At 30.8% G+C, this 22,916-nt stretch overlaps 1 protein-coding gene across 1 annotated transcript; it reads left to right on the top strand.

Annotated features, from left to right (window-relative positions):
• The first annotated feature begins 6,467 nt into the window (after window positions 1-6,467).
• On the top strand, window positions 6,468-9,448 carry ACL5 (S-adenosyl-L-methionine-dependent methyltransferases superfamily protein). The gene is made up of 10 exons (XM_022875320.2): window positions 6,468-6,726; window positions 7,000-7,066; window positions 7,194-7,288; window positions 7,934-8,036; window positions 8,125-8,213; window positions 8,306-8,462; window positions 8,558-8,633; window positions 8,721-8,779; window positions 8,880-9,016; window positions 9,115-9,448. The coding sequence occupies exons 1-10, from the start codon at window positions 6,575-6,577 to the stop codon at window positions 9,191-9,193; spliced, it is 1,014 nt and encodes a 337-aa protein (XP_022731055.1). The 5' UTR covers window positions 6,468-6,574; the 3' UTR covers window positions 9,194-9,448.
• The last annotated feature ends 13,468 nt before the right edge of the window (window positions 9,449-22,916 follow it).

Genomic DNA, 22,916 nt, shown 5'->3' with positions numbered 1-22,916 from the left:
TCAAATGGTTGGCAAGTGGATTAATAACCAATTTAGCATATTGTATGTTGAATCTATTAAACACCCGTTTAACGTACTTTTCTTATGATAACCATGACATTTTAGCTCTCCTATATCAGATAATATCTATACCGAGAATTTGTTTTACTAGACCTAAATCCTTTATATCAAAGAACTTAGACAATTGTTCTTTTAACTTGCAAATCGTACCAAAATATTATCCTACAATCAACATATCATCAGTATGTAATAAGAGAATAATAAAGTTACCATCAAAGAATTTTTTGATATACACTCAAGGATCCACTATAGTTCTTTTATAGCTATGACTCACCATAAAATATCAAACTTTTTATACCACTGTCGTAGAGCTTGTTTCAAGCTATACAAGCTTTTATTCAGTTTGAAAACTAAGTGCTCTTTCTTTTTCACTTTAAAACTTTTAGGTTGATTCATATAAATATCATCATATAAGTCACCATGTAAGAATTTAGTCTTAATATCAAGTTACTCAAGCTTAAGATTCAAACTAGCTACTAATCCTAGTACCACTTGAATGAAACTCATTTTCACAATTGGAGAGAAGATCTTATCAAAATCGATGTCAATTTTTGAAAAAAACCTTTCACTACCAATCAAGTTTTGTCACTCACTAGTTTGTCACTATCTTTTTTAAACTTGAACACCCATTTATTTTTCAATGGCCTCTTTCATTTTAAAAGTTTAACAAAACCATATATATCATTTTTTTTGCAATGACTATAATTTTTTATTACTTTTAATCAATTTTTTCTATTTGGAGTAGTCTGTATATCTTAAAAACTCTCTGACTCCCCCTAATTGGTAACAAAGATAAAATCTAAACTTGGATACCTAGTGGATGGTTTACACTATCTGATTCTGAAAGTAACTCCCTTTGCTCAATACTTTTTGATGGAGATGATTGCTCACCCTATTTAACATTCTCAGATAGAGAGAATTACTCTTTTTGCTCAAAACTGATTACATTTAGCTTATTACTAACTGTGACTAGCTAATGTATATCCCTATGTTCTATCTCTTACCTATTTTCATCATCTATGGCTCTTTTCAGTGGAACCCCTATCAATGTTGAAACATCATACTTACCAGTAACTCGTGTAGTCTTCTTATTTTTCTTAAAGTTTGTTATGAATTTTTTCATAGAAGATCATATCTCTATTTTTGACTGTCTTTCTTTTCATCGGATCTTATACCCTGTAGCCAAATTTTTTATCACTATATCCTATAAATATATACTATGTAGCTTTATTGTCAAGCTTTAACCTCTGCTCTTTCGGCACATACATGAATGCTTTATACTGAAAAATTTTCAAGTGAAAGTATGAAGCATCTTTTCTTATCCATACTCTTTCTGAAATGTCAAAACCTAAAAGAATTGATGGTGATCTGTTAAGCAAATAATAAGTTGTACTGACTATTTCACCCTAGAATGGCTTTGGTAATTTTGTCATCCTCAACATAAATTTAACTTTTTTCATAATAGTAAGATTCATCCTTTTAGCTACACCATTATGTTACAGTGTTCTAGGTTTTATCATCTCATACATTATCTCATACTTTAAACAATATTCTTCAAAGTCTTTTGATATGTATTCTTTAACATTATCAGTCTGAATACACTTCAAGGATAATCCTGTAATCATTTGGACCATAATATGAAATTTTTTAAAATCCTGTAATACTTGGCTTTTGTTTTTTAATATATATACCTAAGTCTTACGTGAAGCATCATCAATAAAAATAATAAAATATATGCTACCACTCAATGACTCAAGCTTAATAGGACCACATACGTCATAATGAATTAATTTCAATATGTTTTTTCTCTAAGAATGCTTACGAAAAAAATTTTATGATGCTTACCAAACAAATAATAATCACATGAATCAAGAGATATATATTTAGTTAAGATAATGAGAGACTGTCTTACCAAAACCTGTAACCTTTTTTCGCTCATGTGTGCTAGCTTTTTGTGCCACATATTTGCTGAAACATCATCTTTAATAGCATTTATCTAGTTGCTATTCAATTGTATTCATATCTTATACATTGTGCAGCATAGTTTTTTTTAAACTATCATAGATCATTTGATAAGCTTTCACTATATATTCTTTTATTGATTTTCATATCCTTTTTTATCAAGAACATTAATAGCAAATAAGTTTATTCTCATATCCAGAATGTGTCTGACATCCTTCAAAGTCAGCAAATAACCCGTACTAATTTGTATAACAATATCATTAATCCCAATAATCTGTGATACACTATTATGTTTTATCTTGGTGTAACCAAAGTCTCTTACTTTTTAAGTTATAAATAACTTTTTTTAAGAATACAATGATATGTCACTCTTGTGTCAACTATCCACTCAAAGTCGAGATCATCAATGTGATTACAATCACTATGTGTATAAATCAAAGTAACTGAATCACTATCTGAATTCATTGTTATAACATTGTCATAATCTAAACTCTTATTTTTCTCATTTTTTTTCATTTTTGCTTTAAGATTTTATAGTATCACTTTATATGATCTAGTTTACCACAATGGAAGCACTTCATTTTATCTTTGGACTTGGATCTATGTTTAGACTTACTATGGCTTTTCGAGTTTTGATTTCTGTCAATATTTTTACCTTTGTTCTTTATGACAAAAGCTTGATTCTTAAGGTTTAAATTTTTTCATCTTTCTTCTTCATTAAGCATACCGTCTTTTATTATCTCCAATATCACCTTATAAGCATGAGTTGAATTAAGAATAGTCATAACTATAGTATTCTAACTATTTGACAATAAACTTAAAATAAACAACGTCTTCATTTTATCATCTATCTTAAGCTTCATAATAGTCATCTGATTAAATATATCTTGAAAATCACTCAAGTGCTTTTATAATTGATCGTCCATCCTTATGCTATAAAGTTGCAAGCTTTTTAACAAACATAACTTTATTCATGCATATTTTCCTCTCATACAATGCTTTTAATTTTTTTTCAAATAATGTGGGCATTTATTTCCTATGTTACATGATAGAAACACTAATATCAATCTATTTTTTTTTATTAGAACTAGTGTCTTTCTACCAGCTTCTTCTAGTTTTCATCTTTCATACCGGATGTCTTAGCTGAATCACCCAATATCAACTTATACAAATCTTTGCAATATAAATGACACCATTATAAGCTTCCAAATTGAATAATTTGATACTATCAATTTTATCATAGAACTTGTTTCAACTTTTATGATCTTAAATATAATTTCCTTTTATCTTGGATTGTTTCTGTATCGATGTCTCAAATAAATCTCGCTCTGATATCACTTGTTGAGCTTAAAGTGATAAATGTAATAATCGAGAAGCAATATATCACAATAAATCTCAATAATAGATAACAATCAATAATCCAAAACACAAAAAATAAAGCATACCAAAATTTATATGAAAAATCTTTCAGTGTAGATGAAAAAAATCACGAACCATCAAAAAAATCTTTGCTATCAAATAATGAATATATAAAATTCTTTTCTAATTAAAATTAGAGCTAATCAATAATCAGATAGACAATTAAAAAAATTTCACTAAATAAATAACTTAATAAATACATTCTAATTTTATTTTAAAAAACTTCAAACTCAATTTTTATTATTTAAAATATAAAATACTAAATCATAAATCTATTTATAAAATTTTAACCTAATCAAATCACAAATTAACTTCGTCTAATCAATTATTTCTTTTCCATTTTCTTTCTATCTTTTCTAGCTTTCATTACACTTTTCGGCGCACTTTCTCATTACAAAAAATGCAGCCCTCACTTCTTTAATATTTAGAGCTTTTTGAGGGTCAAAGATAAAAGACTATGTCTTTTAATTTGCTATACAACTGGTGCTCGACCCCCACAGATTCCTAACGCTTTACACCCACCATCTTCCTTTTCCCCCTCAAATCAAGTAAAGACTTGGTGGAGTTTATAGTCAATTCAATGAACATACACCTAAAATCCTACAAAAGAAATCTAATGGAATATTATTATAAGTAAATGCATGGTTGGTTGGGAATTCCAGTTTGATCACTCTTACGGGCCATGTAGTATTAGCGAGTGATGATAAAGCACATGTGACATTATTAGACATTAAGCCACTTGGTTGTCTTTGGAAAATTAAAGCTTCACCCCCAAAAAAAAAAAAAAAGGTTATTGTTCACTTTAATTTCACATCATTTTTATGGTCACATTCAGTTCAATTGAAGCAATAATTAAGTGCACGTGTACAAGACAAATTGACGGCATTTCACTCAAGATCTCTTCACTTTTTTATGACAACAATCAATCCTGAGAAGATTTTGCACCTAAAAAGGTCGAAAAGTGGACATGAGTTGTCCCCCTCTCCCTCCTCTTTCTTCCATTTCCTGTGTTTCTCTCAAAGTTTCAATTACTTAGGTTTTTTTTTTTTGGCATAGGAATGAAGAAATGATAGTGGGCAGCAGCAGTAGCACCACCACCACCACCAAGCACGCCTGCCTCCATGCGTAATCTCCACTGATGTATCACTCCATTACCTCTATTTTTTTCAAAACCAAAACAGATATTTAAAGAAAAAAAATCCAACCAAAAGAAAATGTTAAAAACACTAATGGGTTTAAAAAAAAAACACACATAAATTCATATACTTGGCTTGATAATAATGAGTAACAGGACAAGAAATCATCATTTGACCTTTAAAATGAAATAAGCTTTGATACCAATTATGCATAAACGTTTGAACTTTGATTTTTTTTTCATAAACAAAAGGATTGTAGGAAAAGGTGTTAATTTCCAAACGTTTTGACTGAGAGGTCAAGGATTAGTAAACCGTTGACTTGGATGATGGGATATATATAGATAAATTAGAGAAAGGTGGGTTTAAAACTTTTGAAATAGTAGCAAAACGATTGTGATGTGACTTGTAAGCCGCCCTTGCAATGAACACTGTCACAATTCATTTAATAAAAATATATAGTTTCATGCACCCTTGTCTCCCCATTACAAGAAAAAGGTTTCAACTTCCAACCCAAGTGTAGCACTTCGGCATTTCCCTTTGGTGCTCCAATATCGCATTCCTTTATCACCATTATATATATCCCCTTCAAGTTGAGAAAAATATTTCTTATATTATCCAAAAAAAAATTAGCATGTTTTCCTTTAAGTTATCAACACAAAATTACAATTAAATCCTATTGAGGTACAAATGTGAGATTTTGATCAATATCTATCTTCAAAAGAGATCTCTAGCATGCTATGTTCTTAACACGAGATTGGTTCTCCTCTTCCTAATATTTTTGTAACAAAAAAAAAAAGAACAAAATTTGTATAGTTATCAATTGCCACATTTGCCGTACATCATAAGAAAAGAATATATATGAGCTATCATACCAAAAAGAAAAATAAAAAAGAATTAGGTGCAAATAGATAAAATCAGTGGTGTTTTGGTAGTAATAATGGATAATCAAAAGCTATTGTTGCATTATCTCATGAAGATAGACAAAGGGTCATTTTGAAATCTAACAAAGTGCATGAGGGGATATGATGGAGTGAGGTAATAACATTGGAGTGGATTTCACACACACAACAAAGAAAAAAGAAAAAAGAAAATCACAAAGTGGAGTCACCCCACGCTCAACAAATGCTTCTCATCTCCCATAACACAAACACACTTTCATTCATTGGGCTTGGGGACCCACAAATCCTTCTATTGCATGGCTCCCAGCTGCCCCTCATTGTTCTTCTTTGGTAGGCTTGTCAGTCGGATTATAGTACCCCCCACTTAGCCACAAGCCCACACCCACAGGCAACAACAATCGCTTTTTTGAAGCATAAATAAATATCCCACAACTGTAACCCTCTTTGTGGACCATCATCATCCTATCATATAATGCCACATAAATTCCATCCACGTGTCATTACTAAATGTACGTTGTGGGCTCCACCATTAACCCACGCGGACACATCCCTGTTTTTCTTCCTTTGGCCTTTTTTATTTGGTTCCTTCCCCTCTTCTCGTATCCACCAACTCATAGCAGATGTCATTCATTTACATCATGCGCATGCTTCTTTCAAAATTCTAGAATGACTGTCAATCTCTTGGAAATTTCACCCAATCTAGCTTTAGATGTCAACACATGTCCTCTCATTACTGCCAGCTTAGAACTTCACTATGAAACAACGAGGGTGGGTTATCGCCATTTTCATGAATCATGTACGATGATAAATGGCTTGAGTGAGGGGTTAATGTGACAGAAAATCCATGGGACTCCCTGTGACAGAATCATTGCCCGTGTTAGGAAAATACCATAATATATATAAAAGATTGAATTTTCTTTTTTCCTTTGTTTTGGAGTTAATTTCCCTTTACAGAGTGCTATAAAAGCACGTATCTTGTCGTTACAATCCTCACACTTTTACTATCGTTTGCTCTTCTTCTGTTCTTTGCTGGCTTGCTTTGTCTCTAACACAAATTGTCTTTCTTTTCTCTTGAGGTTTTATTAAACATTTTTTATCATGGGTGAGGCTGTTGAGATCTTCTATCCAAATGGTTTCTCTAAAATTTGCAATGGAACAACTAACCAAACTCTTGTTGAGACTCACCAATTTGATTCTTGGTATGAAGAAAGCATTGATGAAGATCTCAAATGGTCCTTTGCTTTGAAAGGGTCTGAGCCAAATCTTGTCCTTTTTCCTAATCATAATTCATAATCTCAGATAAAGAAAGATAAAAAAAAAAAAGACTATAATTCTACATTGGTTTTATGATATCTCTTAGTTTCCATAGTTTGATCTTTAACTCTGGCTATCAGATTGCTTAAGCATTAATGATATTTACGCACATTACCCAAACCATAAAGAAAGCAAAGAACTTTGTGTTTCTTTTTGATTGATAGTTCAATCTAAACTAAAGTCTAATCTCTTGTTCTCTCTCTCAACAGTGTGCTGTATAAAGGCACAAGTGAGTACCAGGATATAGCTCTTTTGGATACTAAACGTTTCGGAAAGGTACGTAATACCCATGGTTTAGTTTCATTTTCTTTTTCATCCTTTCAAACTCATTCAACTTTCAAGCCATACATCTGATTTAATTTTCTCTTCAATTGTCTGAATTGCATTTATGCTTTGGATGTAGGTGCTGGTGATTGATGGAAAGATGCAGAGTGCCGAAGTTGACGAGTTTATTTATCACGAGTGCTTAATTCACCCAGCTCTTTTATTTCACTCAAGGTAGGTCTTTTACCCTTTTTTTTAGGTTGGAAGGTGGGGTCCACGGCTCCATTGCCATTATCTGCTTTTTTTATTAGGTTTTTTTTATTGTTTTTTTTTTTTAATTTTGTCTGACCGTTATTAGTCATCAACTTGACTAGATAATAATATGCCAATATATTATCTGCAAAGTACTGTATAATTTAAAGCAAAAAAGAAATGCTTAAATAAGATAATTTATATATTTGTGTTATGTGTATATTATATTAAATATATATAAAATATACAAATTATAATATTATAATTTGTGTTATCACATAAAATATGAAACATATTTTTTTTATTTTTGTTAAATTTATATATAATTTATATCAATTTTAAATTATATTACTTTATGTCTTATCTAATATTTTCATGTGTTTCTAATAAAAATTAGCAATGAAACTAACCATTCTATCTTATAATTTATTGAAATAAACTAATGAGAAGTTGTCGTCTATGGTAACCAAATCCAGCATTTGATCTATTGGATTTATGGGAGTTACCTATTGTTCTGCTGTTTAACACAAAAGAAGATGGAGGCTCAAATGCTTGTATTAATTGAAATAAGAGCATCTAAACTATTGTTTAGATTTGATGATATAAATTTTCTTACCAATTCTGCAGCCCTAAAACTGTGTTTATAATGGGAGGTGGGGAAGGGTCTGCAGCAAGGGAAGCACTCAGGCACAAATCTATTGAAGAAGTTGTCATGTGTGATATCGACCAGGTAATTAACTTGCTTGATTTTGTTTTCTGCATATTGCCACTTAATTTGGATGGCACTATCTGATAATTCTATGCTTGCTAATTTGCAGGAAGTGGTCAATTTCTGCCGCAGATTCCTGACTGTGAATCGAGATGCATTTTGCAACAAAAAGCTTAATCTTGTTATTAATGATGCCAAGTAAGTATATTGAACTATGTGATGGCGATTTGCTTCAAAGCAATTTGCCAATTATTGGAAGCTGACTAAAAGTAAGTGTATATGTTGTAAAGGGCTGAACTGGAGAAGAGGAATGAGAAATGTGATATCATAGTTGGAGACCTGGCAGATCCTGTTGAGGGCGGGCCTTGCTATCAACTTTACACAAAATCATTCTATGAGAAAATTCTTAAGCCTAAGCTCAATGAAAATGGCATTTTTGTTACTCAGGTTTGTTTTCTCTTGTGCATGGTCATACTCTTTTTTTTATTAAACATTAGAATAAAACAAATATAATGAAATCTAAGACAATTTCTATTCTGTAGGCGGGCCCAGCTGGCATTTTCACTCACAAGGAGGTCTTCTCTTCCATATACAACACAATCAGACAGGTTTTCAAGTGTAAGTTTCTCAATCAACTCCAAATTTCTATAAAATAGATTGAACAACAACACTAAATCATGTTTTTCTTCTGTGTGTTTTATGCAGATGTCGTGGCGTACACAGCTCATGTGCCATCTTTTGCAGATACCTGGGGATGGGTTATGGTATGGAAATTAATGTTGAAATTTGTGAGGTTAAATGGACTAATGTCTAGCATCTTCAGTTTTTTTTTTTTTTTCTTAAACTCTATTTGCTTTAATATAGGCCTCGGATCAACCATTCTCCATTGATGCTGAGGAAATTGATAGGAGGATTGCGGAAAGAGTAGATGGTGAATTACTCTACTTAAATGGCGCTTCATTCCTTTCCTCTGCGACCATGAATAAGACTGTTTATTTATCGTAAGTTCGCTGTGGTACTATAAATTAAAAATTGTTTTTATTTTATTTGTTGCTTAACAACTTTTAGCAAATTGAGATGGGTAAATTTCTTGTTTCAGGCTGTTGAATGAAACTCATGTTTACACCGAGGAAGATGCAAGATTTATACCTGGACATGGGTTGGGTAACCGCCTTTGAGGTTTCAGGCCTCGGTCTGGGAGAAGTTGTTGTAAATAAAAGAAAGGGAAGGGTAGCAATTAAAAGATAGCAGCAAAAACTTTGCTTCAAAGAAATTAGTCACCAATTGTTGAAAGAACTTGGTTTTGATTGAGACATTATGTGTTGGCTTTGGGTTGTCTACAGATTTCATTAGAATGAACTGATGCATGAGAGCTTTATATATAAATGTAATCAGTTCCTCCATTCAGATATATATTCTTGAGTATTAGTTGATCTTGGCTTGCTATGTGTGATCACCTCCATTCAGATATCCTCCATTCCTACAATTAATGTTCGAATCTTGCAAAATTACAGTATACCACAATCTCAGTAAACTATGAAACTGACAATTGAACTCAAAAATGTCAATCCATCTCAGATGTATTTCTAGAAATTTGCCACTCTGAATCAAGCAATCTTCTTTTTTGTGTTTTCTCTTATAATGAGACTAAAATGTAAACATGGGCAACCAGAATACGATCCTGGGATTGTTATGAGACATTCAGAGTTAGATAAGCATGATCTCGGTTGCAATGAAAGATATTTTTATTTCCAACTTCAAGTGTTTCATGCTCATATTTATAGCTAGAACATTTGTATTAGTACTAACATAAACTACACAACCAAAATAGCAATATCGTGAGGATAAAGGGCAAGAAAATTCTCACGGGAGCTTTCAGATTCTCCTCAGGCTCGCTTGACAGGATCAAAGTTTAACAGCTCCAACAATCGCAAAAAGCACGACTCCACCAGCTACTATGCTAAGCAAAAAATTTTTGAGAGATGGGGAGACACCAGACTCGGCTGCTTCTGCTACGTGAGGTATAATCATAGAAGATGTCAATGCGGCTGCGGTTAGTCCACTCACTGCCTTTTCATTGAAGGAGGACTTCACTTGAAGCCTAGCTCGGGACTTTGGGTTTGTAGGGATAACAGCCTTGGATGGCCTTAGAGGCAAAGGTTTGACGAAGGGTTCGGACCGAAAAATAAGAAAATGATAGAAAATTTTATTTAATGACTTGTGTATTACAATGAGAGTTAATACCTATTTATACAGGGGTTAAATGTTTCAAAAAAATATAATAAATAAAAATAATGATTAAATTAATATTTAATATTTTCTAAATTAATATCAAATCAATATAAAATATTACTGAAATATTTTTAAAATAATATCATCAATCTAAAATATTATCAAAACATTACTAGAATATCATTGACAACCCTGCAAACTCAAGATGGTAATGTAGATGCCAACTTGAATTTGAAACTTAGAAAAGAAATTGACTAGGTGAATGTGATTTAGTGAAGATATCTACTTTTTGATCAACATTGGTAATAAGAACAAGTTGAAAAGTTTGAGCAAACAGATGGTAACGAATTAAGTGACAATCAATTTCAATATGTTTAGTATGTTTATGAAAAACATCATTATGAGCTATTTGAATGTCATTATAATTATCACAAGATATAAGAGTACTAGAGTGATAAGAAATACCTATATCTTGAAGTAGCCATCGTAATCATAGAAGTTCTGATGTGGCATCTGCAATAGCTCGACACTCAGCTTCAGTGCTAGAGCGGGTCACCACATTTTATTTTTTACTTTGCCAAGGAATAAGAAAAGAACCAACAAAGAAATAGTTTTTATGGTGAAATAACAATTAATAGAATCTCCTACCTAATCAACATCACAATAACTAGGGGTGTAATCAAGCCGAGTCGAGCCGATACAGTGAGAAGTTCAAGCTCGAGCTCGACTCATAACTCGAGGCTCGAACTCGATCGAGTTTTGTTTTTCAAGCTCGAGCTCGATTCATGATCGAATTCGAGCTACTCAAGCTCGCTCGATTAAGCTCGATTAATATGTAAAAATAAGCTCGATTCGTATACTCGACAAGAGTTCGATTATTCATGCTCGAACTCGAACTCGGACTCGAAATATTTTATTAATTAAAATAATAAAAATATATTTAAATATAAAAGCTTGATTAGGTTCGCGAGCTACTCGAGTCAGATATAAGAATACTCAAATTTAGCTCGATTGATAAGTCGAGCTACTCGAGCTCGAGCTCGACTTGATAATAATCGAATCGAATTCGAGTTTTCTTCGAATCAAATCCGAGTAGCTTGCGAGTACTAATGTATCATTTACACCCCTAACAATAACAATGTAAGTCCAAAGAAGAACTAAAGGAAAAATGCAAACCATGAAACATAGTACCTTTGACATATCGTAGGATTTGAAGGACTGTAGCAAAATGAATAGATCAAGGAATAGACAGAAATTGACTAACTAGATGAATAACATAGGCAATGTCTAGATGAGTAACTATCAAGTATACAAGACTACCCACCAGAGTTCGATACAAAAAAAAGGTCTAAAAATGATGTACCATCAAAAGGAGAAAGCTTTAAATTCTGTTCAAGTGGTGATGATGCAATCTTGTTATCAGTTAAACCTATTCGAGCAATAAAATCAGAAGCATACTTTGTTTGAGACAAATGTTAGCCAGTAGAATTACTAATGACTTCAAGGCCTAAAAATTAACTCAAAGGACCAAGCTCTTTCATCTCAAACTTAGAATAAAGAAAAGTCTTCAGATCTTGAATACCATTTACGTCATTACCTATAATGATCATATCATTCACATAAAGTATAAGAAAAATAGTATCATTTTTAGTAGTTTGAGTAAAAAGGGTAGAATCATGATTACTAGATGTAAAATCAAATTGTGTAACAGTAGCACTAAACTTTGATAACCAAGCTCTAGGGGTTTGCTTAAAACCATATAGAGTACGTCAAAGATGACAGGCCATGTTGGAAGGTATAGTATCCAAAAGGTGGCTTCATATAGACTTTCTTGTAAGATCACCATTCAAGAAGGCATTTTTAATAACCATTTAAAAAGTTAGCCGCTTTCTAGCTGCAGTAATTGTAGAGACCCGCACCCAACCTGTGAGGTATTATCCACTTTGACCCGAAAGTCTCACGATTTTGTCCTATAAAAGGCGTCTCACAAGTTTGAGATTAAGTCTTTACATATATATATATATATATCATTCTTTATCCACACATCCTCCTGATGTGGGATCGGGGGCGTTACAATCTTCCCACCTTTAATGCTTGACGTCCCTGTCAAGCCGAGTCCATCCACAGGACCAAGATCACACCAGACCATCGTGTAGCACTTAGTGACTCCCACGGCTCCACTGTGTAGCACTTAGTAACTCCCACGACTGCGGATTGGTGACCGCTCTGATACCATTTGTAGAGACCCGCACCCAACCTGTGAGGTATTGTCCGCTTTGACCCGAAAGTCTCACGGTTTTATCCTATAAAAGGTGCCTCACAAGTTTGAGATTAAGTCTTTACATATATATATCATTCTTTATCCACACATCCTCCTGATGTGGGATCAGGGGCGTTACAGTAATAGCTAATAATGAATGAACAGATATGAGACGTGTAACTGAGGTAAAAGTCTCTTCATAGTCAATGTCATATTCTTGTGTAAATTCTTGAGTAATAAGACGAGCTTTGTAACATTTCACTGGCCTATCAAATCTAGTCTTGATCTTGTAAACCCACTTACAATCAATCATTGACTTATCAGAAGATCATTTAACAATATCTCAAATATGAATTTTCTCAAGAGTCTGACATTCCTCTACCATTGCTTGCTGCTACATAGGATTAAAAATAGCTTCACAAAAGTTATGAGGTTCAGGTAACGTAGCTAAAGCATAATAACAGTGAAAATCATAAAGTTGAGTGTTGAGTTCTTTTACTCAAGTGGAACAATGAAGTGGAGGAGGTATGTTTGGTGAAGGGACAACTGTATTAATAGAAGCTTCAGTCAGATCAAACATAATAAGAGCGAAAAAAGATGGATCATTGTTCAAATCAAAAGTACTTATAATAATATTTTCATTTAAAGAAAAATCAAAATATAAATATGTAAAAATACATGGAGAAAAACACGGTGAATGTGATGAGGACACACTAATGAACTTTTATGTTTCTAAAAAACTACATGTCTTGAGATACAAATACATTGATACTGAATTATAACACCTAGACCCCTTGTGTTCTATACCATAACCTAAAAAACAACATAATCTAGCTCTAGGTTCAAGTTTAGTCTTTTCATGAGTAAGAAGTAGAACAAAACAAGGCATCTAAAAATTTTAAGAGAATGGTAATCAAGTGCCTTATTGATAGACACTCATAGGGAGATCATGTGCCTAATACTGGTTTGGGAACACAATTAATAGTGTAAATAGTAGTGAAAGTAGCTTCACCCCAAAAATATTCAGAAAAGAAAGAGAAAATGAAAAAGCTACAAACTATGTCAAGAATATGACAATGTTTTCTTTTAACTCGACCATTTTGTTGTAAAGTATATAAGAAAGACTTATGAAAAAGAGCCCCATCATCCTTTAACAAGTTACGAAACTCAATTGTTATATATTCAATAGTATTGTCAGACCTAAAAATTTTTATTTTTCTAGAAAATTAAGTTTGTATCATGTTATTAAATTCATGAAAAATGGATAAAAGTTTAGTTCTTTGTTTGAATAAATATATCTAAGTATAACGAGAGAAATCATCAATAAATGTAATAAAGTAATGTGAATATCCTAAGATAGGCGTAGAAGTGGACCCCAAATATCAGAATGGACTAAATTAACAAGAGCAGATGAGATAAAATCACTTTTATTAAAAGGTAAAGCACTTTGCTTTGCAAGTTGACAAGACAAACAATAAAAAATATCATAAAAAATATTACCTAAGACACCAATGGAAGCAAGTGACTTTATTTGAAAAATAGATACATGTCCTAGCCGAGAATGCCATAAATCTAAAGAAACTAAAGAATTAGTTGTTTGAGATATAGCAACAGTAAGCAAATGTTGTGGAATTTTTAAAGTTTTAAGCCCAAATAGTGTTCCAACGTTACGCCCTATTCCAAGTTTTTGACCTATTTGAGGATTTAAAATAATACAACCATATCGTTATGAAAAATGCAAATCAAGACCAATGTCACAAAGTTAACCAACAGAAAGCAAATTTAAGGCAAGATCAGGAACAAGGTAAGTGTTAGATATACATAGTTTTTAGGTTTCAATATTATCAATGTGGCTAGCTTTTAATACAGATCCATTTGCTATTTTAATGATTAGACCATTAGGTATATTTATCTTACTTTTGAATAAAGAAGGGTCAATAATCATATGATTTTCATAGGTAATATCAAACAACTAAACATTACCTGATGCGATAGTGGAACATAAGATCAAGATAATACTTGATTGAATAAAGTTTACATATTAGTAGTGGAGATTGTAATGGTCTCAGAAGAAGATTCAAAATTGTTTGGTTCAGTGGTTGTTGCTACAGCAGTCTTGTTAGTGCAAGGATCATGAATAGACTACTGTTATAATGATATTTAGCTCTATGTTTTTGAACGGGATGATTAGTCCTCCCATATCGTGAAAAAATTTGTAAAAAGTATAGATTATACTTTTTTAAAAAGCAACAGCAATAATAGTATCAACACTATGAGTCTGACTCATACCCAACCAAGTTTTCTCATATATCAATTTCATAAGAGCGTTATCCATAGTTGACAAAGGATGTCGGCACAAAAGTAAATACTTGGTATTCTCAAATTCATCTCGAAGTGCTATTAAAAATTAAATAAGACGAATTTGATTTCGATAAGTAATAAAAATTACTAACATCACTTTCATCTTTGAATTTCAGCTCAGAATTTTCAAGCATGTCCTATAAATGTTGCATTTTAAAATAAAAATCATCAATCAACTGACCTGGTTCTTAACGAATATGAGATAAAGTTATCAAAATATGATATTGATGAGTAAAGATAGTAAAGCTATATCGTGTCGCAAGAAAATCCTGAGCATTTTTAGCAAGTTTAAATTGCCCAAAATGTATATTGATAGAAGAAACAGCAGTGTTAATGAACCAACACTATGAGTCTGACTCATACCCAACCAAGTTTTCTCATATATCAATTTCATAAAAGCGTTATCCATAGTTGACAAAGGATGTCGGCACAAAAGTAAATACTTGGTATTCTCAAATTCATCTCGAAGTGCTATTAAAAATTGAATAAGACGAATTTGATTTCGATAAGTAATAAAAATTACTAACATCACTTTCATCTTTGAATTTTAGCTCAGAATTTTCAAGCATGTCTCATAAATGTTGCATTTTAAAATAAAAATCATCAATCAACTGACCTGGTTCTTAACGAATATGAGATAAAGTTATCAAAATATGATATTGATGAGCAAAGATAGTAGAGCTGTATCGTGTTGCAAGAAAATCCTAAGCATTTTTAGCAAGTTTAAATTACCTAAAATGTATATTGATAGAAGAAACATCAGTGTTAATGAACCAAGTCATAATTCGTTAATTCTTACTTTTTTATTCCTCTAGCCGATCTATAAATTATCATCAAATTCTTTTTTTTCTTTTTGGTGCTTTACGTTCTCTAGTTATAACAAACTATAATTTTATTCCCTTTAGAAAACTATGTATAGCCGTAACTCACCTATTGTAGTTATTTTCATCACAAATGATTGAAATTTATTGTACATTTTCTCATTGAATACCCGCCATTAAGCTTTTGAAAAAAAATAAAATGAAAATTTAAAAGGTTATAAGTATTGATATAAAATATAAATATTGAAGATGAGAAAAGAAACCCAAAAAAATTGAAGTGTATAAGCAAAAATGAAGTTAGAAATAAAAATAAACCAATGATGAGAATAAGTAAATATTAATTAATTCAAGGTGATTCACTTTCGAAGTAAATTATGAAATCGTTTTGACGTCATAAAAAATAAGAAAATAATGAAAATTTTATTGTAATGACTCGAATATTATAATGAAGGTTAAAACCTATTTATACAAATGTAAAATGTTACAAAACAAAAATATAATAAATAAAAATAATGACTAAATTAATTCATGCAATCAACTAAATCAATATCCAATATTCTGTAAATTAATATCAAATCAATTTAAAATATTATTGAAATATTATTAAATTAATATTATTAATTTATAATATTATCAAAATATTATTAAAATATCATTGACATGGATGTTGGTTGGTGAACCTTTTCCTGTGTTGTAGATGTAAAAGGCACAACTATTGAAACAGAGGCCATTAGGTACAGGTGATAACCAAACCCATTATCATTCTGTTAATTCTGTGATTAATTCACACACCTCTACTTCTAGAAAAACTAGAAATGAAGATATTAAAATGTTTCATTCTATAAATAATTATCGTATTTTTGGCACTTATACAAAAAATGATTTAAGACTAGAAATAATATCATTTGCCAATAAGGTACAATATTATACTTATATAGAAGGTTATTTTTATTTTCAAAACTATAAACCTTATAGTTTAAATATTTTGATTGACACAAGAGCAACAATCTCTAGCTGTCGACCTAATACTTTGCCGTCAACAAAATGGCAACCCATGAAGCATCCTATAATAATAGTAGGTATTGATGGAAAAGAAACCATTGTTAGCCTAAAGGCAAAGAATATACATGTTGCCTTAAATGATAAAAAATTCATTATACCTAAAATATTATGTTTTTCTAATATGCATGGAGACATTCTATTAGGAAATAATTTTATACATATATATTTACCATTTTTTGTTTATTCTGATTATCTTATCTTTACTATTGATAAAAAATCAGTAGAAGTTCCTCTTTTATCCAAACATAACCATGTTTGTGATAATGGTTTTCGACTAAAAATAACACATATTTCTGAAATTAAAGCTATTAATGAAAAACATTGGCTTTATAGAATTTTGTAGAAAAACTTCAGTGAAGACCTATTGAAGCTTTGGAAATGCAATCCCAGATACTGTGAACTTACTCTTCATTCTCCTAAAGAGATTATTAAAGTAAAGCCCATGATCTATACCAAACAGGATATAGATGAATTTGAAGTTCAAATTTCAAAATTGCTTGACAAAGGTTTGATAAAACTAACTACCAGTCCACATTCCAGTCCAACATTCATGGTAAGAAACCATTCTAATATTAAACGAGGTAAACCCTGTATAGTTATTAATACCTAAAATATTATGTTTTCCTAATATGCATGGAGACATTTTATTTTAGGTATAATGCATTTTTTATCATTTAAGACAATAGGTATATTCTTTGCCTTTAGGCTAACAATGGTTTCTTTACCATCAATACCTACTATTATTATAGGATGCTTCATGGGTTTCCATTTTGTTGACGACAAAGCATTAGGTCGACGGCTAGAGATTGTTGCTCCTGTGTCAATCAAAATATTTAAACTATAGGATTTATAGTTTTGAAAATAAAAATAACCTTCTATATAAGTATAATATCGTACCTTATTGGCAAATGATATTATTTTTGGTCTTAAATACGATAATTATTTATAGAATGAAATATTTTAATATCTTTATTTCAGTTTTTCTAGAAGTAGAAGTGTGAGAATTAATCACAGAATTAACAGAATGATAATGGGTTTGGTTATCACATGTACCTTGCTGAGATGAATTATCTCCTGTAAAAATAAGAATTTAAGCATTATCAATATTACCTGATTGGCGCATATTGTTTGCTCGTCGGAGGGCTTTTGTACTGTTTGTACTATGAAAACCTGAGAAAGAACTTCGATAAAGAGTACAAAAAGATTGATTACTATTTATACTCTCTGCATCATCATCGGGTTTATGATCAAAAACATTTATGGGAGGTAAAACCAGGTTTGGATTAAAACTGGTTGATTCATTTGGATTTTTAAAGTAAAGATTTTCCTGATGAGAAAAATTCTAAACTTGGTACTTTCTGTTTTTCAAAAATATTTGAAAAATCTTCGAGACACCATCCTTTTGGGATTAATAAGTTTGCGAGATTAACTAATTTAGGTTTAATTTTTGAATCAAATTTATTTGGTTCAAAATTTTTAATAATATTAGAATCTATCAGTTTGATAGAAGTATTAGTAGTATTTGTAAATTCATAAATCGCTGACCAGTTGATTGAAAAATCATGCGAAGTAGATTCGAAATCAGAATTGATTATTTTGATTCGAAGACATGAACATTTTTTAATGTTTTCATCAAAAATAGAAATAAAATAGTTTGGTTTAACTTTAAATAAAATTACTCCTGCTGCTAAATTGGATTGGATTCCACCAATTACAGTGTTAGCAGGGTTTTGAAAATGATGGTCCATTAAAATAGCTATTATGGGAATATCCTTTGTGGATAAAAATAATAGTTTAATGGTGATCAAAATCATTCCTATATGGATGTATTTGACCTTTGGATATCTAGAAAGAAAACGATTTTTTTTTTTTAGTAAAAAAAGAAATATCTACTGATCCTTGTTTAAAATCATTAGTGACTGTGTCACCATATAATTTTTTTATATGGCATTTAGACCAAGGTTAATATTTTTTAAATCAACTTGTTTTCTAAATCTCATCTAGTTTGATGAGTTGTAATTCTTTAATTTTTTCATCAGAAATAAAATGAGTTTTTCTCATAATATTTTTGAGTTTAACCATACATTCTTTGTTGGTGGTTGTTGTACCTGTAGAAGAGGTTACTGAAACATTACCTTGGTTAGATTCAATATTCTGCATAAAAATAAAATCTAATTCATCTTCAGAAGAACTATAATCCATTTCTGAAAAAACTTCATAATAAATTTTTTCGTCAAATAATTCATCAGCAAAGCAAATTTGAAGAAAAGCTTCATCAAGGTTTTTGATCATTTTCTTCGCACTTTTTCCTTTGTTAGGACAAGCATTTGCATAGTGACCTTCTTGATCACAAAGAAAACATTTACAATTATTTTTAGAAGATTTTTTCTTCTTTTTAACAATAAATTTACCTTTTTTAGGTTTAAAAGTTGTGGGTTTCCACTTTTTTCAAAAATATTTTTGTTTTTTCTTAAAACGATGTTTCTTTGAAAAAGATTGTTCATTACAACCAAATTCAAATTCATTTTCCAAAATCTTTGTACATTGTTTATACGAAAGTTTAGATTTTACCTGCTTAGCAGTTTTTTGCTTGAGGCAGTATTCGGTAACCTGATTCTGAACGTAGTGTATTCTACATCTAAGAGTATCATAAAGTTTGATGCTTGGATTTGCAACATGAACAATTTTGAGTTTTAACTCAAGGTAAACGGGGTAATTTTACGAACATAATTCATCCTATGGTGAGGAAAGTTTGAGAAAATATTATTGTAACCAAAAGTTTGAATGTTTTTATCCAATTTTTGATATTCAAAAAGATATTTTTTAGAAAAATCATCTAAATACTTAATATCACATAATTTTATTTTTGATAAAATAAATTGAGCTTATTGAGTGGGATCCAGGGATTCTGTACTACCACAAAACTCATTTTTTTAAGATTTAGGTTAAATCTTTCAAAAGTTGAGGTATATTTCCTGCGACTAACAGAGTTGATTTTTGCTATTCTCTGAGGGTTATAGTTTCTCATTTTTTGAAAAATTAAAAGACATCACCTTGTCATGTGCCACAAAGTAGTTGAAGAATCTTTCTTTATTCAATTGCTTCTTGTAACCTATGACAACAATAAACATAGATTGTGTCCAATCGTCTATGATTTTTTCATTGTCTTTAAGAGCGACTTTGGTTAAGTCTAAATAAGTACTGCCTTGAGAAACCGTTCGTTTGTTTAACGAATCGATAACAGGGATTTCTATCTTAACTTGACCTGTTTGGCCAGAGTAAGATGTTTGTTTAATCTCATCTTTGTTTAGGTGAGAATATTTTTCTTTTAAATGAGGAAGATGTTGATCCATTATATCAGGATCTAATAAATCTGAAAAACGTCTTATATCATCAATATCTGGGTTAGATATTGCTTTTGCTTTTCTATTCCCACGTGCTTCTATTTGAGGGATAGGAATTTCACTTTGTTCTGGATCTGGTTGATCATCAGAACTTTCAGTTTCATCAAATATGGTTTCATCGAATGAAAGTGGTTCATCTTTGACTACTGGATTAGTAACAAGAATTTTAAAATTATCATCTACTATATCATCATTTACTTTTTTACTACTGGCACTGGTTGTGTCATAGTTAAACATATAATAATATTTATATTTAATAAGGAGGTCTTTATGTTCTTCATAAAGAGTCTCAACTGCCTGAAGATAATCAATCCGTTGTTTCGGATCATCAGTTTTTTTCATTTTATCTTTAAAATTTTCAACAATATATTTATAAGAGTCAAAATCAAGTTGTTTTTGTTTTTTTTTTTGCTAAGGAAGATGAAGGTTTATCATCGTTCATCATAATATTGCCATAGTAAAGTGGTTTAAAATCTGTTGATGTGTCTTGAGGAACATATTTTTAGTCCATCTTTTCTACAAGCATATCTACTTTATCTTCTATATTATCAATTTTTATAAAAAGTTTATGAAAAAAAGAAGAAGTTAAATCTATTAAACCATTTACAGTTCTACTTATGCTAATATTACTAGATTCATACTTATGATCTATATGTAAATCATGATTATAAGATTTATCTTGACAAATACAAGAATTTTTTTCACAAGTTTCCATTTTTTGGTGCTTAAAATCAGTGTGTTGTTCTGAAAACGCTAGCAACAAAGGCAACTCAGGCCACAAAGCTAGCCACAACTCAGATATACACATATGAGCTTTAAAACAAAGAGCTTAAGAAGAAGATACAAGTAAGAGTGAAGAAAATCTTACAAGATGAGTAACAAGTATATCTTTATTGTTGAATCTATAATATAAGCTTTAGCAAACCTTTGTACAAGCTTAGAGCTCTGATTCCATTTATAAGAAAGGTACGAAAAAGATCTATGTATAAAGGATTACAAAAGCTATATATGTATATATGTATACAAGTGGAGGATAAAAGGTAAGAAAAAAAAAAGAGATGGAAATATGAGAGAAGAAAAAGGATTGGGTTTTTAAAGATTTCACCTCCTCGAGCTTAGATACAATGAGGCTTTAAATAGAAAAATTTTAACCTATGAACAGTAATTTTGTACAGTTACCGTTACAATATACAGTAGAATTTTTATCTACAGACCGCTACAGTGACTTGCTACGGTATCTTTCGTAATAGGTTTTTATTTTTTATTTTTTTTGCTACAGTGACATTTTATCTGTCTGCTACAGTGACTGCTACAGTTGACTGCTATAGTATTTTATGTCTGCTAGTCGTTGACGTCGAATGGAGTTTTATCTTTTTGTGTCGGCTGTTGATTCTGGCTTACCCTGGATTAGAATATGCACAGTTTATCCTTCCATAGCATTGTTTAAGTTATAAAATTTTTCATCCAGTACGTTAAGGGACTGGAGAGATTGAAGAGATCCGAAATATAATTTGTTTCACATCTGTCATCCTTCTTGATACTGGTATAATAGGTAGGTCGGATGATCAAGATCTTTCATTTTTGATAATTTTTTCAAAAGCTCAATTGCTTCTGGGGCATTTTTTATATCAAGATCGTCATGTGGTTTCAGAAATTTGATAACAAAAATACGTCTGCCATCTGTCCAGCAAGCTATTTTTGGATAGTCTGGTTTTGTGGCTAAATGGAGAAAGAATTTTGCTTTGTCCATAAGGTCAGTTCTTGTTTGGAAGTGGTAAGAGTTTAGGTTGGTATATTTAGAGATGATTTTGTTTAAATCATCTGAGAATTCGATGTAGTCTATAGGTGGATCAAGTATATTTAGAGGTTGAAAAAAATGTCCACCGGATACGGTATCAAATTCTCATATTTGGTAGGATTGATAAAATCTTTCTCTTTGAAAGGTACCCAAAAGACTTAATATAGTAAAATGAATGTAGTAAAGGTGTTTTGACCATTTTACACATTCAATAAAGTGATATTTAATAAAAGCTGAAAAATTTTTTAAAAGGTGAAAAGAGTAATTTTGTACAATTATTTGTCCAACTAAATCAAATTCAATCCTTTTTACATCAAAAGTTTCATGATCAAGTCGAAACTTAAGTTTAGGTATGTACTCACCAAAAGAAGTATTATAAATATATGTAGAAGTATAATATTCAAAAAAATTTTCTATCAACAGTGTTTCTGTTGACTATAAAATAGAAGAATTAATTTGCTGGAATAATTCTTTAGTTAAGAATACCGCAGCTTTTTCAAAAAGAAGAATTCTCTTAAGCTTGTTTAGCTTAGAGGAAACATAATTTGTTTTTTCAAAATATTTTCAAGAAATTGTTTATTTCTTGAAGACTGTACTGATTTTCTTCCAAAGCAAAGAAATCAATATCTTGCTTTTTTAGCAGATTTGTGGATAGAAGGTTTTGGAAAGCTATTTTTTTAAAATTCAAAAATTCTTTAGTCTGATTGACTAAAAACTCAACTAAGTTGGTTATCCCTTTTTGAAAGCTGGATTTATTTTCTGAGAGATTTGATTTCAAACTTTGTTTAATAAATTGTAGACTTGTGGTTCAAGTCCAAGGTTGTAAAAATCTTTAATCTCTGGGTTAAAGAATTTTGTTCTTTCAAGCAGTTGTTTTGTTGAAAAAACTATTTGAGAATAACTCATAGGTGTCCAGTCGTTTGGATCTTGAGCAAATTGTGAGTATTCTGATTGAATCTTCAT

The sequence above is a fragment of the Durio zibethinus genome, chromosome 6 (genome assembly GCF_047325235.1).
Source record: "Durio zibethinus cultivar Kanyao isolate XHJ-2024 chromosome 6, ASM4732523v1, whole genome shotgun sequence".
Taxonomy (NCBI): domain Eukaryota; kingdom Viridiplantae; phylum Streptophyta; class Magnoliopsida; order Malvales; family Malvaceae; genus Durio; species Durio zibethinus.
This window is presented reverse-complemented; position numbering and strand designations above follow the sequence as displayed.

Excerpts from the sequence above, each read along its gene's own strand:
- ACL5 (XM_022875320.2), top strand. The coding sequence starts at position 6,575 with ATGGGTGAGGCTGTTGAGATCTTCTATCCAAATGGTTTCTCTAAAATT. Across the intron at positions 6,727-6,999 it reads TGGTCCTTTGCTTTGAAAGG|TGTGCTGTATAAAGGCACAA; the intron begins GTCTGAGCCAAA and ends CTCTCTCAACAG. Across the intron at positions 8,037-8,124 it reads TCATGTGTGATATCGACCAG|GAAGTGGTCAATTTCTGCCG; the intron begins GTAATTAACTTG and ends GCTAATTTGCAG.